This window comes from Triticum urartu, chromosome 5A (genome assembly GCF_056163025.1).
Source record: "Triticum urartu cultivar PI428250 chromosome 5A, HENAU_Tu73, whole genome shotgun sequence".
NCBI classification, from domain to species: Eukaryota; Viridiplantae; Streptophyta; class Magnoliopsida; order Poales; family Poaceae; genus Triticum; species Triticum urartu.
The window spans coordinates 114,945,299-114,960,664 of record NC_141877.1 but is presented as its reverse complement, the minus strand read 5'-3'; the positions used below and the strand labels follow the sequence as shown (position 1 = coordinate 114,960,664).

General features: G+C 50.1%; 1 protein-coding gene across 1 annotated transcript; it reads left to right on the top strand.

Annotated features, from left to right (window-relative positions):
• Nucleotides 1–11,735: 11,735 nt before the first annotated feature.
• LOC125555718 (osmotin-like protein) lies at nucleotides 11,736–13,285 on the top strand. The gene is made up of 2 exons (XM_048718578.2): nucleotides 11,736–12,551; nucleotides 12,947–13,285. Exon 1 carries the CDS (start codon nucleotides 11,802–11,804, stop codon nucleotides 12,489–12,491), a length of 690 nt encoding a protein of 229 aa, XP_048574535.1. The 5' UTR covers nucleotides 11,736–11,801; the 3' UTR covers nucleotides 12,492–12,551; nucleotides 12,947–13,285.
• The last annotated feature ends 2,081 nt before the right edge of the window (nucleotides 13,286–15,366 follow it).

Here is a 15,366-nt window from a genome sequence, read left to right as displayed (position 1 = left end):
CTCCTCCTGGCCGGCCGCACCCCCCCCCCTTTGATCCTTTACATACGGGGGCAGGGGGCACCCCTAGACACACAAGTTGATCCACGTGATCATATTCTTAGCCGTGTGCGGTGCCCCCTTCCACCATAGTCCTCGATAATATTGTAGCGGTGCTTAGGCGAAGCCCTGCGACGGTAGTACATCAAGATCATCACCGCGCCGTCATGCTGACGGAACTCTTCCCCGACACTTTGCTGGATCAGAGTCCGGGGATCGTCATCGAGCTGAACATGTGCTAGAACTCGGAGGTGCCGTAGTTTCGGTGCTTGATCGGTCGAGCCGTGAAGACGTACGACTACATCAACCGCGTTGTGCTAACGCTTCCGTTGTCGGTCTACAAGGGTAAGTAGACCACACTATCCCCTCTCGTTTTTATGCATCACCATAATCTTGCGTGTGCGTAGGAAATTTTTTGAAATTACTACGTTCCCCATCAGGGAATGCCGTTCGCTGGACCCCAGAGCCTTGAAGCTCTCCGGAATGGTATCCGGCTGAGGCCCAAAGGGAACTCGGGCCTCGTCACCGGTCCCTGTGGGGACTTTTTCCCTCGTATGTCTGGCAGCCGAGGAGCCATCCTGGGGCGTCACCCCGATGGTCTCCGAAATCTCCCCCCGGCATGGGGAAGTCTTTTTGGACACCACCTCGTCGTCACCCTTGGGTGAGATGGAATGAGCAGGCGGCGGTGACATGCTAGCCATCTCCTTTGAGTCCAGCGAATCCTCTGTCGAGGATCATGGGGAGCCTTCGCATGCCGGACTGCAACGACAAGGTTTAATGCATCAATATTGCAAACCGAGAAGGCTGGATGTTTTTGATTCTGGTACTCACGAGGCGGCCCGAGGCTTGGTCCGACGAGGTCGCTCCGGACTGCTGTCAACATCCCACGCGGAGTTATCCGCGAAGGAGCCTCTCCCCCTCTTGGGTTCCTCCGCCTCCAAACTCGAGGAGGCCTCCCTTTTCTCCCTTCCTCTCGTAGGGGGGCAGTCGCCTCCCTCCTCATCGTCGTCTTTGGCGGCTGAGAGGTCCGTCTCGTCGTCAGACGAGACGACCAAGGTGCTCCTTCAGAGAAGCCCACGCCTGCTCCCCTTGACCATGGTTTTGACCTTCTTCTGCGGCACGTCGTAAGGCGCCGGAAATAACATCTTGGTAAGAAGTGTGGTTTCTTCATCTTCGGGCAGCGGAGCCGGACTATTAATCCGTCCCGCTAGATCGACCCAGGCCTGAAAAAGAAAGTGACAAGAAGGCTTAGTATCCTCCCTCGAAATGTGTCCTTAAAGACTACACCTTGATGGCTTACCGAATTGGCCTGACGCTTAAAGTTGAGCCCGCGATCTTTGGTCAAGGGTGGCGGCGTCTCGCTGCCCTTGAAGAGCACCTTCCAGATATCTTCGTGCGTCGTGCCGAAGGGCCTTAGCAGCGTCTGGTGCTCGGCCGAATTGAACTCCCACAAATAACAGGTCCGGCGCTGACATGGAAGGATCTGGCGTACAAGCATGACCAAGATCACATCAACTAGCTTGATCTTCCAGGTTATCATATTCTGGAGGCACGTTTGGAGCCCTGTGATCTCTTCCAGAGATCCCCAGGTCAGGCCCTTCTCCTGCCAGGAGGTAAGCCGCATCGGGACTCCGGATCAGAATTTGGGAGCCGCCGCCCAGTTGGCGTCACGCAGCTCGATTATTTAGAACCACCCCGATTGCCATCCCTTCACCGTCTCTACGAAGGAGCCTTCGAGCCAGGTGGTATTGGGTATCTTGCCCACCATGGCACCTCCGCACTCGGCCTGTTGGCCGCGCACCACCTTTGGATTTACATTAAAAGTCTTCAGCCATAGGCCAAAGTGAGGTGGGATGCAGAGAAAGGCTTCGCACACAACTATGAATGCGGAGATATTGAGGGTAAAGTTGGGGGCCAGATCGTGGAAGTCCAACCCATAGTAAAACATCAATCCACGGACAAATGGATGAAGAGGGAATCCCAGCCCACGGACGAAGTGTGTGAGAAACACAACCCTCTGGTGGGGATCGGGGGTAGGGACGATCTGCCCTTTTTCTAGGAGTCGGTGAGAAATCTCCTTGGCTAGATAGCCGGCCTCCCGGAGCTCCGCGATGTTCTTCTCCTTAACGGAGGAGGCCATCCACTTACCTCCAGCCCTGGATCCGGACATGATTAGAATGTCTTCTCGAACGAGGAAAAGCCAAAAGCTTGGGCACTAGAGCTCAAGGATGGAGGGACTGGAGATGAAGAAGGATGTGGGTAAAGGAAGAGTGTCCTTATCCCCTTATAAAGACCACGAATATCAAGCGCCTACCCACTCGCCTTGAACTCGCCTATTCCTGAGAGCCGTGCAAAACGACACGGTTGGGTTACCCACGCCCGTATTGATGAGAATCTCGTAATAAGGGGGGCATGATCTTTTCTTAGACAAGACGTGCCAATGACAACCGCGTCTCGCAACATGGAGTGGTAGACGAAAAACGGTTCGAAATTACGACCGGACAAACGCGATGTCATGTTGTAAAAGTTGTCTGTGGATTAGACTCGTGTAAGAATATATATTCTCTATGCGGTTATATATGGTGTGTGTGACAGGTCCGGATATAATCATCGCATCCAAAGACTATCTTGAAGTTCGGGAAGAAGGGAACCCGCCTTGCAATGCCGAAGACAAATCTGCGTGCCGGACTCCTCGTCATTGAAGCCAAGTTCAGGGTCTACTGAGGGAGTCCTGGACTAAGGGGTCCTCGGGCGTCCGACCTATTATCCTTTGGGCCGGACTAATGGTTGTGAAGACATGAAGTCCGAAGAATGCACCGTGTCCGGATTGGACTCTACTTGGCGTGGAAGGAAAGCTTGGCGACCGAAAATTCCTTCTCATGTAACCGACTCCATGTAAACCCTAGATCCCCTTGGTGCCTATATAAACCGAAGGGGATAGTTCGGAAAGGACATCACATATACTCATTACCATACCCACATAGGCTAGACTTCTAGGGTTTAGCCATTACGATCTCGTGGTAGATCCACTCTTGTAACACTCATATTCATCAATATCAATCAAGCAGGACGTAGGGTTTTACCTCCATAGAGAGGGCCCAAACCTGGGTAAACGTTATGTCCCCCGTCTCCTGTTACCATCGATTCAAGACGCACAGTTCGGGACCCCCTACCCGAGATCCGCCGATTTTGACACCGACGCCCTCCTGGACACCGCGCCTCCATCCGCGCATTTTCTCCCTTCAGTTTTTCTCTCTTGCCTTCACCGCCGCTCCACAACCTTGCCATGCCATGCCACAAGTCCATCACCTCCAACGATACACTTGGGCTCCATGCCGCTTCTCCTCCGCCGTCGTTCCACACCTCTCCTCCGACCTTAGTACCCGAGAGAACCAACTGTGGCAAACACTAAGAGGCTCTTGGCCATCTCGGAAGCAAGTGGGTGGCCAAGTTTGCTCGGGTCACTTGACTGCATGCATTGGAGATGGAAGAACTACCCAAAAGCTTTGCAAGGCCAATACCAGGGTCATGCTAAGAATTCCACCATCATTCTTGAATAAGTTGCACCCTAGGATCTTTGGATTTATCATCCTTTTTTGGCATGCCATGCTCTCACAATGACATCAATGTACTATAGTGATAACCATTGTTTGCTAGGTTGACTGAAGGAAAAACTCATCTTTGCAACTATACTTTAATGGGTATGAGTACAACATGGGCTACTATCTAGTTGATGGTATCTATCCTCCTTCTGCTAACTTTGTGAATACCATCTCAGACCCAGTTGGTCAAACAAAGTCTCACTTTGCCCAAAGACAAGAAGTAGTTAGAAAGGATGTTGAGAGGTCTTTCAAAGTTCTGCATGCACATTTTGCAATTGTTCATGGACCTACTAAAGAATGGGATCCATAGACCTTTTGGGAGGTGATGACTGTTGTGTGATCATGCGCAACATGATCGTGGAGGATGAGCTTGAGGATGCTGCCACAGGTCTTTAATTTGATAACATGGGTGATCCTATCAAACATCCCAATGAAAATCTGACCACAGTTGAAGAGTTTGTTCAAATGCATCTACAAATTTGGCATCAAAGAACTCACGATCAGCTGAAAAATGATTTGATTGAGCATCTCTGGACGGTTAAGGGGGACAACAACATTAGAGTGTAATATTTAAACCTTTTTAATTAGAACTATAGGCGCATTTGAATATTTGAACTATTTTAAACTATATATGAGCCTATTTGAATTGTGCCGTCTTAAAACAAAATTGAGGTCCGACATATGCGGGCAGCGTTGGATGGCTGACTTCTTTATCCGTGTCTATGAACTGATCCCTTCTCCGCAGACGAATGCCGGAGTAAATTTATGGGTCAGTGTTGAAGATGCCTTACGGAGTCTTCTTTTAGGATCCAACATTCTCCTCAAAAAATACTAGGGGCGCATTTGGTTACCTGCATCATTTTTTGCCACTTTGCTACTTGTCTCTATTGGGCCTGATGAGCATATACACACAAAAAACCAACATCTGCATGTTGATTGGTTGCCTGCATTGAGGGGAAACACAAGTCCGGTTGTTTGGTTATGTAACGCCCCGAGACCGATGCGCCAGGTGTCTCCCAGTTATTCACTATTGTTGCCATGTCATTTGCTTGCGTGTTGCATCTTGTCATGTCATCATGTGCATTGCATCATCATGTTTTCAAAACTTGCATTAGTTCGGGTTTCCCCCAGTTCCGTCTGTTGTCCGTTCTGAGCCCAACCACACTCGCACGCGCCCGCGGCACGTCCGAAATATTATTTTATAAGTGGCCGGAAAATGTTCTCGGATTGGGTTGAAAGTTGGCGTGTGGTCTTATTATAGTGTAGATAGACCACCTGTCAAGTTTCATCGCATTTGGAGTCCGTTTGATGCCCCAACGGATAACTATAGCGGCAGTATAGCCGGTCTTTTCGTCGGACGTTTTCGGTCTCCGGAAACCCTGCCGTGCTGCATCTCTCCCCTCTTCTCTCAGACCAACCCGCTCTCCACAGTCCACCTTGGCCCTGCCTAACCCCTTTTTGCTCAGTGCATCGGCCCCTCGCGCGCGTCCGAAAGCTATCCCGAACCCGACCCGGATAGTCATCACCATTGGGTCCGGAACATCCCCAAACATCTACAAAACGTCTCCGTTTTCTTATTTGGGCACCCTAGCTATTTATTCGCGACCGTCCGTTTTCGATCAGAGGGACCGAGGTAGCCCCTAACCTAATCTGTAAGGTATTTATAGTCCACCCTTAGTCATTTTGGACAAGCCCTAAAATCTAGGGACTTTGTCCCGTCGAGCCGCCGCCACCTACCGTATCTTCCTCGGGATCCAGATCCAATCCACCTCCTCGCCTCGATCCAACCGCAACTCGCAGCCACCCACCAATCCAACTCCACCTTGCCGTAGCGCCACCCGTCGGTTCAGCACGAGCTCCACCCGAGAACAGCCACCGTTCACCGCACCACCAGGCCATTTCCCCATGCCCAGTTGCTCCACCGCCGCCTTGCGCTGTCCTCTCCATCCTCTCGATGTTTAGCAGCGCCAGCAGGACCCCGTCAAGCCCGCGCCAAGCCCCTGCCTCGTCGAGCTTTTCCTCGCCGCCCGGATCTTTTCCCCAACCGTCGGACCTCCCTGCAAGCGTCGCCGCCGGCGACCACAGGCCAAGCGCCCTGCTTTGCCTCCTTCCCTCGCTCTTCTTCCTCCCTGTACTTTCTCCTCACCAGCTCTCTCTCTCCCTCGCAGCAAGACGCCACCGCTGGTGCTCGCCGTCGGCCTCGTCGTCGCCGTCCTAGTCCCAACCCGCCGGATCCGGCCGATCCCCGCCTCGCCTCGTCGCCCGCTGCCAAGTCCCGCGTCGTCGCTGTCCTCCCCTGCTTCTGCCTCGAGCAGGAGGAGACGCTCGCAGCGCCGCCTCGCTCCCATTGACCGCACCCCTGTTCCTTCGTCGGCCTGGCCAGCCGGCCCAACCACTCACCAGTGCCTCCCCAAGGTCCAGCGTCCCGGCCTGCCTCCTCCTCTCCATAGTTCCGGGCCAAGGCCCATGGTGAGCTGCGCCCCCCACCGCCTATTCCTGTTGGCCCGACTCCAGTTTCGACCCATGTAGTATTTTTTCTCTCGGGACGAATTTAGCTTTTATCCAGTGTAAAACAGTTTTACAGAAAAGCCCGTGTGGATCATGCATTTAATAATTCCACAACCGTGCATCGGATTAAAACAATTTATATATGAAATATGCTTAGTTTTTCATCTAGTTTCATAATATGTCACTTTCATCTATGTTTGAAATGCTTAAAATGATGTTTGCTTTAATTTGCTCCTATGCCATGCTAAAATACTTTGGTTCATAACTAAATAACCGTAACTCGGTTTGTAATAAACTATATATGTAAATGGAGTAGAAAAATGCCTAGTTTAACATGGTGGCTTTAGTTTGCATGTTTAACAACTCTAAAATTGTGTTTAGGGCAGAATAGTACCAAACCTTAAAATATGCATATGGGGTTTTACCGGAATTGTTGTTGTTGTTTCCGGCCTCATTTAAACTTGCTTAAATGTTTAGTTTGCTCATGCTTCACCCCTTGCCATGCTAAACAACATTTAATATTGTTGGGTACATAAACGAGATCGAACTAAATAACTTGTTGTGGTGTTTCATCAATATGCAACTCGTTGCATATTGAGCTCCACTTAATTTGTAGGATTGCTTGTGCACTTTGCCATGCCATGCCTCATTAAACCGGACATGCATCATACTTGTTTGCACATCGTGCCATGCTTATGTGATGCTTGTTTACTATGTTGTTTGCTTTCTTTCCGGTGTACTTCTTCTCGGTAATCCGGTAACGTTGCGTTTGTGAGGATACGTTGGCTACGTCCGTTTGTCTTCTTCATGGACTCGTTCTTCTTCCTTGCGGGATCTCAGGCAAGATGACCATACCCTCGAAATCACTTCTATCTTTGCTTGCTAGTTGCTCGCTCTTTTTCTATGCCTATGATGTGATACCTACCACTTGCTATATCATGCCTCCCATGTTGCTAAGCCAAGCCTCTAACCCACCTTGTCCTAGCAAACCGTTGTTTGGCTATGTTACCGCTTTGCTCAGCCCCTCTTATAGCATTGCTAGTTGCAGGTGAAGATTGGAGTTTGTTCCTTGTTGGAACATGGATATTATTGTTGGGATATCACAATATCTCTTATTTAATTAATGCATCTATATACTTGGTAATGGGTGGAAGGCTCGGCCTTATGCCTGGTGTTTTGTTCCACTCTTGCCGCCCTAGTTTCCGTCATATCGGTGTTATGTTCCCGGATTTTGCGTTCCTTACACGGTTGGGTTATAATGGGAACCCCTTGACAGTTCGCTTTGAATAAAACTCCTCCAGCAAGGCCCAACCTTGGTTTTACCATTCGCCACCTAGCATTTTTCCCTTAGGAGTCGTGCATCCCGAGGGTCATCTTTATTTTAACCCCCCCCCGGGCCAGTGCTTGTCTAAGTGTTGGTCCAAACTAGAGCCCCTTGCAGCGCCACCTCGGGGAAACTCGAGGGCTGGTTTTAGTTGTACGGATTGCTTATCCGGTGTGCCCTGAGAACGAGATATGTGCAGCTCCTATCGGGATTTGTCGGCACAGCGGGTGGTCTTGCTGGACTTGTTTTACCATTGTCGAGGATGTCTTGTAACCGGGATGCCGAGTCTGATTGGATTGCCTTGGGAGAAGGAATATCCTTCGTTGACCATGAGAGCTTGTGATGGGCTAAGTTGGGACACCCCTGCAGGGATTTGAACTTTCGAAAGTCGTGCCCGCGGTTATGGGCAGATATGAATTTGTTAACGTCCGGTTTTAGAAAACCTGAAACTTAACTTAATTAAAATGCATCAACCGCGTGTGTAATCATGACGGTCTCTTTCCGGCGGAGTCCAGGAAGTGAACACGGTGTTGGAGTTATGCTTGACGTAGGTTGTTCTAGGACCACTTCTTGATCATAGTTTCTCGACCATGCTTTGCCTTCTCTTCTCGCTCTCACTTGCGTATGTTAGCCACCATATATGCTAGTCGCTTGCTGCAGCTCCACCTCATACTTTTACCCTTCCTATAAGCTTAAATAGTCTTGATCGCGAGGGTGTAAGATTGCTGAGTCCCCGTGACTCACAGATACTTCCAAAACCAGCTTGCAGGTGCCGATGAAACCGTGCAGGTGACACAACTGAGCTCAAGGAGGAGCTCGATGAGATTCGCGTTCGTTATGTTGTTCCGTTTCCAGTTGATCAGTAGTGGAGCCCAGTTGGGATGATCGGGGATCTGTGTAGCATTTGGGGTAGTCTTCTTTTATTTTGGTTCCATAGTCGGACCTTGAGTGTATTTGGATGAATGTAATGCTTTATTCATGTATTGTGTGAAGTGGCGATTGTAAGCCAACTATGTATCTCTTTCCCTTATGTATTACATGGGTTGTGTGAAGATTACCTCACTTGCGACATTGCTTTCAATGCGGTTATGCCTCTAAGTCGTGCTTCGACACGTGGGGGATATAGCCGCATCGAGGGCGTTACAGGTTACATCCAGGTTACTACTAAGAACTAAACTAGTAGCAATAGAACAATCTTAGGTACAAACATAAGCCTTAACCACGCAGAACAACTTTTAAACCAACACAGTACAATAAGTTCTAACCGAAACCAAAGTCTTAAAGCAAGAACAACCATGGATTGGACAACCGGAGCTCGATCGGGCGGTCGCGACAAAGGCATTGTCGTGCTCCTTGAACTTGGTGACCACCTCCACGCCCTCATCGTTGAAGACGATCATCTTCATGGTGTCGGGGGACAACAGCTTGAACGTTAGCATGTACCTGGTCATGATCTGGTGAACGACGACGAAGGTAGCCCAACCTGGTCAAGGGTGACCCTGTCGTCGATCACCCTCACCGCCACCCTCCATGCGCAGCCGGTGTTCTTCTTTATCTTGAACTATGTAGGGATGGCGGGGAAGTGCTTTGTGATGTCCAGAGGCAATGGCAGACTCTCCAGCTTTGGAGCAAGGATAACCTTGCAGAAGTGGTTTGGTCCTGACTTCTGATGGAAGTGGCCATAGTTCCTCCGCTTGGGGCTTGGGTGATCCTGCACTGCCACTTTGATCACTGGAGGCACAACCTTCTTGCCCTTATCCAATGGTGGCACCACCTTCTTGGCCTTGTCCATCTACATTATGAACGACACGCATATCAACGGTTAACATTCATTCATATCGGCCTAATGCTCCTATATTAACCGACCCCACTAACCCAGCACCATTCTCAAACCCCCTCTGTTTCACCACCTCTCCTCGGCATGAACTCCAACTCCAACCCCAACCCTTCCCCCTCGGGCATTGGATGGAGGGCATTCTTCCTTGGGTGCTCACTCGGTGAACGCAAGAAGTTCAAGCACACCATGGAAGTGTGATCGAACTTCAACAGCATCGATGGCATGCACAAGGAGGCCGGTGCTATGATGAAGAAGGCTACGCCGGACGAGCTGAAGACATTGGTTCCGGACCCAGCCAAGGGCGCGATGTCAGTGGACATCCTGTGCTGGGCCATGAATCAGGCAAACTCCAGCGACGCTCGATAGCGGGCAAGATGTGCCAAGTACAATCAGTACAAGGCGCCTCAAGACCAGCGTGGAGCGGCGTACCAGAGGGGGTTTGAGTGTGGTGCTGGGTTAGTGGGGTGGCCAGGGCGGCGGCGGCAGACGACCGTGCAAGACCCATCGTTCTTGATGAAGACGATTATGATGAAGCCGATGAGGAAGAAAAGAAGATGACTATGCCCCCGCCGCTCGACGCGACTCCAGGGTCACCGCGACTAGACAATCCAATCCCGCCCCTGATGTAATCAAAAAAATAACCTATGAGTCCTAGTAGCCGTAGATGCAGAATCAATTAATGTCAATCCCCCCATGTGTTTAGTCCCCTCCCTAACTGTTCAATCGCGTGCTCTAATCGAATCTAGCCTGAGTCGAAAGCAGTGAATGTACAGAGAGGACGAGGTCTTACCGCCATGGACGATACGCTCTGGTAGAGGTCTACAGTCACTCCGGTGGTTGCCGCCGTCGTCTTGGATCGATTCGCAGTAGAGCTTAGGTGGTTGCCGCCGTCGCCGCCGTCGGTGTGAGTGGGGAAGAGGGGAGAGCGCGGTTAGGAAGGGAGGTGATGGCAATTTATGACGACGCGTCTGGAAACAACGCGACGTCTCGGGACTGCACCCACGCGTGCAACCGCCCACACCCACGTGCCTAGGGTTGCACCGCGCGGGCCTGGCTCCAAAAAAGGCCGATTTGAGCGTTCCTCGGGTTGCAGACCCAGAGATGCTTTAATGTTCATGCTATGCAGGCCCAACAGTGAAGGGAGCAACTAGTTAACGAGCGCTCCTTCGGGAGCCTCGCAATGATCAGCGCCACTTGGCGCGCTCTTAGCCATTCGCCACGTGTCGCGCTCTCGACGCTTCCTTCGAATTTTGTTTTTTTATTTTTCCGCACGCGTTTTCGGCTTTCAAACGGTTTCCTTTCCGGGTTTTTTCGACGTTTTGGTTTTCCTCCGGTCTTTCTTAGCTTTTCGATCAAAAAAATTCGAAAATTTTTTTTGCGCGAAAAAACACGTTTTCTTTTTTTTCCTTTCACGAAAGTCACGGTTTTTTTTTTCACGAGAGGCACGGTTGTGCTTTATCGAGAGTCAGGGCCGTGCCTTTCGGAAACAAAAAAAAACGTGTTTTTTCTTTTTTTCGCGAGAGTCACGGTTTTGCTTCCGCGAGAGGTACGGTTGTGCTTTCGCGAGAGTCACGGCCGTGCCTCTCGGAAAGGGAAAAACAAAACGCGTTTTCTGTTTTTATTTCTTTCGTTAGAGTCACGGTTTTGCTTCCGCGAGAGGCACGGTTGTGCTTACGCGAAAGTCACGGCCGTGCCTCGCGGAAAGGGAAAAAATACGCGTTTTCTGTTTTTTTTCTTTCGTGAGAGTCACGGTTTTGCTTTCACGAGAGGCACGGTTACTCTTTCGCGAGAGTCATGGCCATGCCTCTCGGAAACGGGAAAAAAACATGTTTCTGTTTCTTTTCCTTCCACGAGAGTCACGATTTTGCTTCCACGAGAGGCACGGTTGTAATTTCGCGAGAGGCACGGACGTGCCTCTTTCGGAAAGGGAAAAAATCGTGCTCCCGGTTCGGTTTTTCGTCCGGTTTTTTTCGTGAAAAAAAAGTTCGTCAAAACCTATCAACATGGGATCTAGTTTTGAAGATCTCGATGCGAGGAATCCAATCGTAAAAACGGTTCGAGATTTGGACGCACGGTTTAAAAGATAAAACGTTTTGAATAAACGGATCTACGAAAAAAGGAAAAAACTCCCAGGTTGCGACAAGTGGCGCGCTGCATATGCGCCACTTGTCGCGACCCTGGAAAATAAAGTATTTTTTGCAACGAGTACTCCTTAATTAATGATTTCGAACAGTAAATACGGATAATCAAACAGACTTTTTTCTTCTCGCGCGGGCCTAGCTGAGGTATATGCAGCCTATCAAACATGTCTCGGCATACTGTGAAGCCGTTGCTTTTCCTCCCTCGAAACAAGCAAAAAAAAAAGCAAAAGCAAAAAGCTGTCCCTGACGACTCAGCCCGAGCGGCAATCCTTGGCTACAAAAGTACTAGAATCCAGCCGCTCCTCTCTAACCCCACCTCTCATCTCACAAGCTAGCTAGTTGCTGTAGCTGCCATGGCCAGGGATCTCGCCTTCGTCCTCCTCGTCCTTGCCGCGCTAGCCGCCTTCTCGTCAGCGACCAAGCTGACTATCCACAACCTCTGCCCGCACCCGGTCTGGCCGCTCGTCACCCCCAACGCCGGCCTTCCGTCCATCTCCGAAAACACCGCGCGCCTCGACACCAACGCGATTCTCTCCCTCACCTTCCCACCCACCTTCTGGGCCGGCCGCGTCGCGGCCCGCACCGGCTGCAACGACGGCACGTCGCCGCCGCGCGGGTGCTTCACGGGCGACGCGCCGCCGTCCACCGTCGCGCAGATCACGGTCCACGACAGCGGGAACCTGGACCTCGCCGCGTACAGCGTCAGCCTCGTAGACGGGTTCAACGTGCCGATGGTGTTGAGCCCGCAGGCCATCGGCGGCGGGCAGTGCCCGGCGCTCGGCTGCGTCGTGGACCTCAACTGCGACTGCTCTCCGGACAACCGCGCCGCCGAAGGCACCGCGTGCCGCGGGCCCGCGGGGTACTTCAAGAACCGTTGCCCGCTCACCAGGACCACGCCGACAGACGTGGAGCCCGTGCCGCAGAGCTGCCGCGCGCCCGGGGAGCTTAAGATCGTCCTCTGTCAGTCGTCCATGCTCCAGTGCGGCGCCGCGGCGGCGGAGGACGCCGACATGGTCATCCGCACCGTCGTCGCCGACAACTAGAGCCCGGAGCTCCGTGTTGTCCTCGCTTTGCCGTACTTCTACGCCATGCGCGATCCGTGCGTACGTTTTATTTAAGATAAGAGTTCGTGAGCGTTAATTAAGTGGCCTGTTTTCATACAAATGTTGCAGTTAAATGTTTGTATTGAGACCTTAGGTTTCGTCATCTGTAATACCGGCGGTGTAGCTGGTAGTACTGAGCTAAGCCATCCGAGTGCAAGGAAAATAATGCGAGTGATTTTCTTCTTGTAATGTTGCATTCTTTTCTCTATGATTGCTAAACTCCCATTCCATGAAATTTTCGTAAATGGTAGTCACTCAAAATAGAACATCACTTAGCATAAAAATGATAAACCTCGGTTGAATTGATAGTATTCAATTTGATATGATAACATGGATATTTCGATTTTTTAAATAAATTCTAATAGTTGGTCGCATGTTTTTCCTATTGAAAACAGGGTCGATTCTCTACAACAATATGCTAGCGGTAGAAAATGAAGTGGAGTCGAAGAAAGAAGCCTCAGCATTGGAGAATAGTTTCAGTAACGGCCGGCGGTCCGGCTCGAAAAATCGGGAACCGGTACCTTGCCCGGTGTTTTTAAGGTGTATAGGTCTTTTGGTGAAAAAAATCAAGAAAATATTTTAAAAATGATGTAAAAACTCAAACAACTAACCTTGAGGCAAGGCATGCCAAGGTTAGAACACTTTGTGATTTATTATTGGGTTACGTTTGATATAATGTGCATTCATTTGATTTTTGGTCAAAATTTTGAAAAAGTACCTTAAATCTTTTGATATATTTTTTCACAATTGTGCCAATGCATAGGTGATCTGACCAATCAAAACGTGAACAGACAACCTCATAAGTTCAGTTGCCGGTTTGCTTTTCTCAACTTTGTAATAGAGGAGCCCTGAAATGAGATATTGCTGGAGACTGGGGTTAGAGATCTAGGTTCGGGGTGATAAGGGTCACTGGGATGGAGGGGTTAATAGCAATGTTTTACTCCCTCCGCCCCAATAATATAAGAGTGTTTCTGACACTACATCAATATAAAAAACGTTTTTATATTATGGGACGGAGGAAGTATCTATCAACCACTGAACATGACTATGTTGATAGGTTGATGCCGTTAAATGTCTGATTGAGGAGGTTACAGTGATGATTTAAGAAAGAAGACGGACATGAAAGAAAAGGAGGATGAAGATCCAAAGACTCGACAAAATCCCTAATTCAGTTGTCCAAAGCATTATTAGAAAAAACTTATCTTAGCACACAAATCTAGAAAATCCATGGGAGACAAAACAAAAATGCAATATTGACTGCACTAAACAAGGCTTGACAGTGGGTGAGAATATAGCTTTATTGGCTTTTGAGAAGCATAATATACCTTGCTTCACGCCAAAGATGCATTGGTGCGCTTTCGATCGCACAAGCAGAATAATTTCATATGCCAAAGCAAGATCGGACGAATCAAAAGTCATCGTGGGTGCCTAAAGTAACACGTCATGTTCAACAGTGGGGATAGGGAGTAAAATCCACATGGCCCTCACATTTAATTAGCAAAAAACCACCACTTTACGATTATGGCATTTTGTACCGCACCAAAAAATAAAAGTGACAAAAAGACACAGATGGTCGACACTAAGCATTTGGCTGACGTCACTATGAACAACTCCAACGGACCGACCCATTTTGTCCGTGCGCATCCGTTTGGATCGGCACGAACAGAAAAGTCGGCTCAATGCGTCGACCCAAACGGACGCGCGTCTGCTTTTCGTCCGCCTGCCGACTCATTCTCGGCCCAATTTTGAGCCCCATTTACGTCGACGCGGACATGAAACGGACGTACGTGCCGCGTGCCTATTCCTTCCTTTGGCCCACTAGTCAGTGTCACATTGGCCCTCTTATTCCACCCATATCAACATCAAACCTTCACCCGCCCCGCCCCATCGCCGCAGCCGTCCATTTTTGGTGCCTCTGCCAGCAGCCGTTACCGACACACCTAACCCCAACCCCACCACCTCCCACGTCGCCACCACCACCCCCTCGCCGCCGGGGCACCGAAGCTCCCTCCCCCCCCACACACACACACTCGGACGCCGCCGCGAGCAGGAAGCCGCCTTCCCGCCCTAGCCAACTCCTTCGTCTGACACCACCTGCTGTCCTGACGCTGGCATGCTCGTCAGACGCCTCCAGACCAGTCACCTGGTCTAAGGGAGGCACGTGTCTCTTCGTCGGCCAGCTTTTTCGTTGACGCCCGTAAGCTGTTCGCAGTTTGCCAACGTACAAAATGGACTCCGCCGACGAGTTCTTTCTCCACAATTTCCTGTGTGACTCTGACAATTCCTCACCGGGTGATGGGGAGGAGATCTTATCTGCCGTGTTGGTCCATGACCACCTTAATAGACAGCGACCGTTGTTACGGAGCTCGATCCTGGGGCACCTTCCAGCGTTGAACCAATATATGTATGTTTTTTTCAAATGTATTTGAGACAATTTAGTTTTTATTCAGCTTGTAAAACTATGCTAAATTTACTTGGTTGTGAATCTATGCAATTTTTGTTTGCCTGTGAAACTATGCAAAATGTGTACATATTTACTGAAAAATGGACAGCCGGCCGCACCGGCAAATATGGGTCGGCGCGTAGGGCGCACTGCCGACCAAAAACATAAACAAGACGGATGCCGAGCGAGCGGACGACCTATACCGAAAAAATACGGACAAAATCACCATTCGTTTGGGTCGACGCGTTGGAGTTGCTCTAATTGGCCTGACCCACTCGTTAGGCTGAGTCAGCAAAAAGAAAAAGTCACGTAGGCATAAAAACAGTCATGCATTCTTCCCCTCCTTCCTCATTTCCTGACATCTGAATCTGA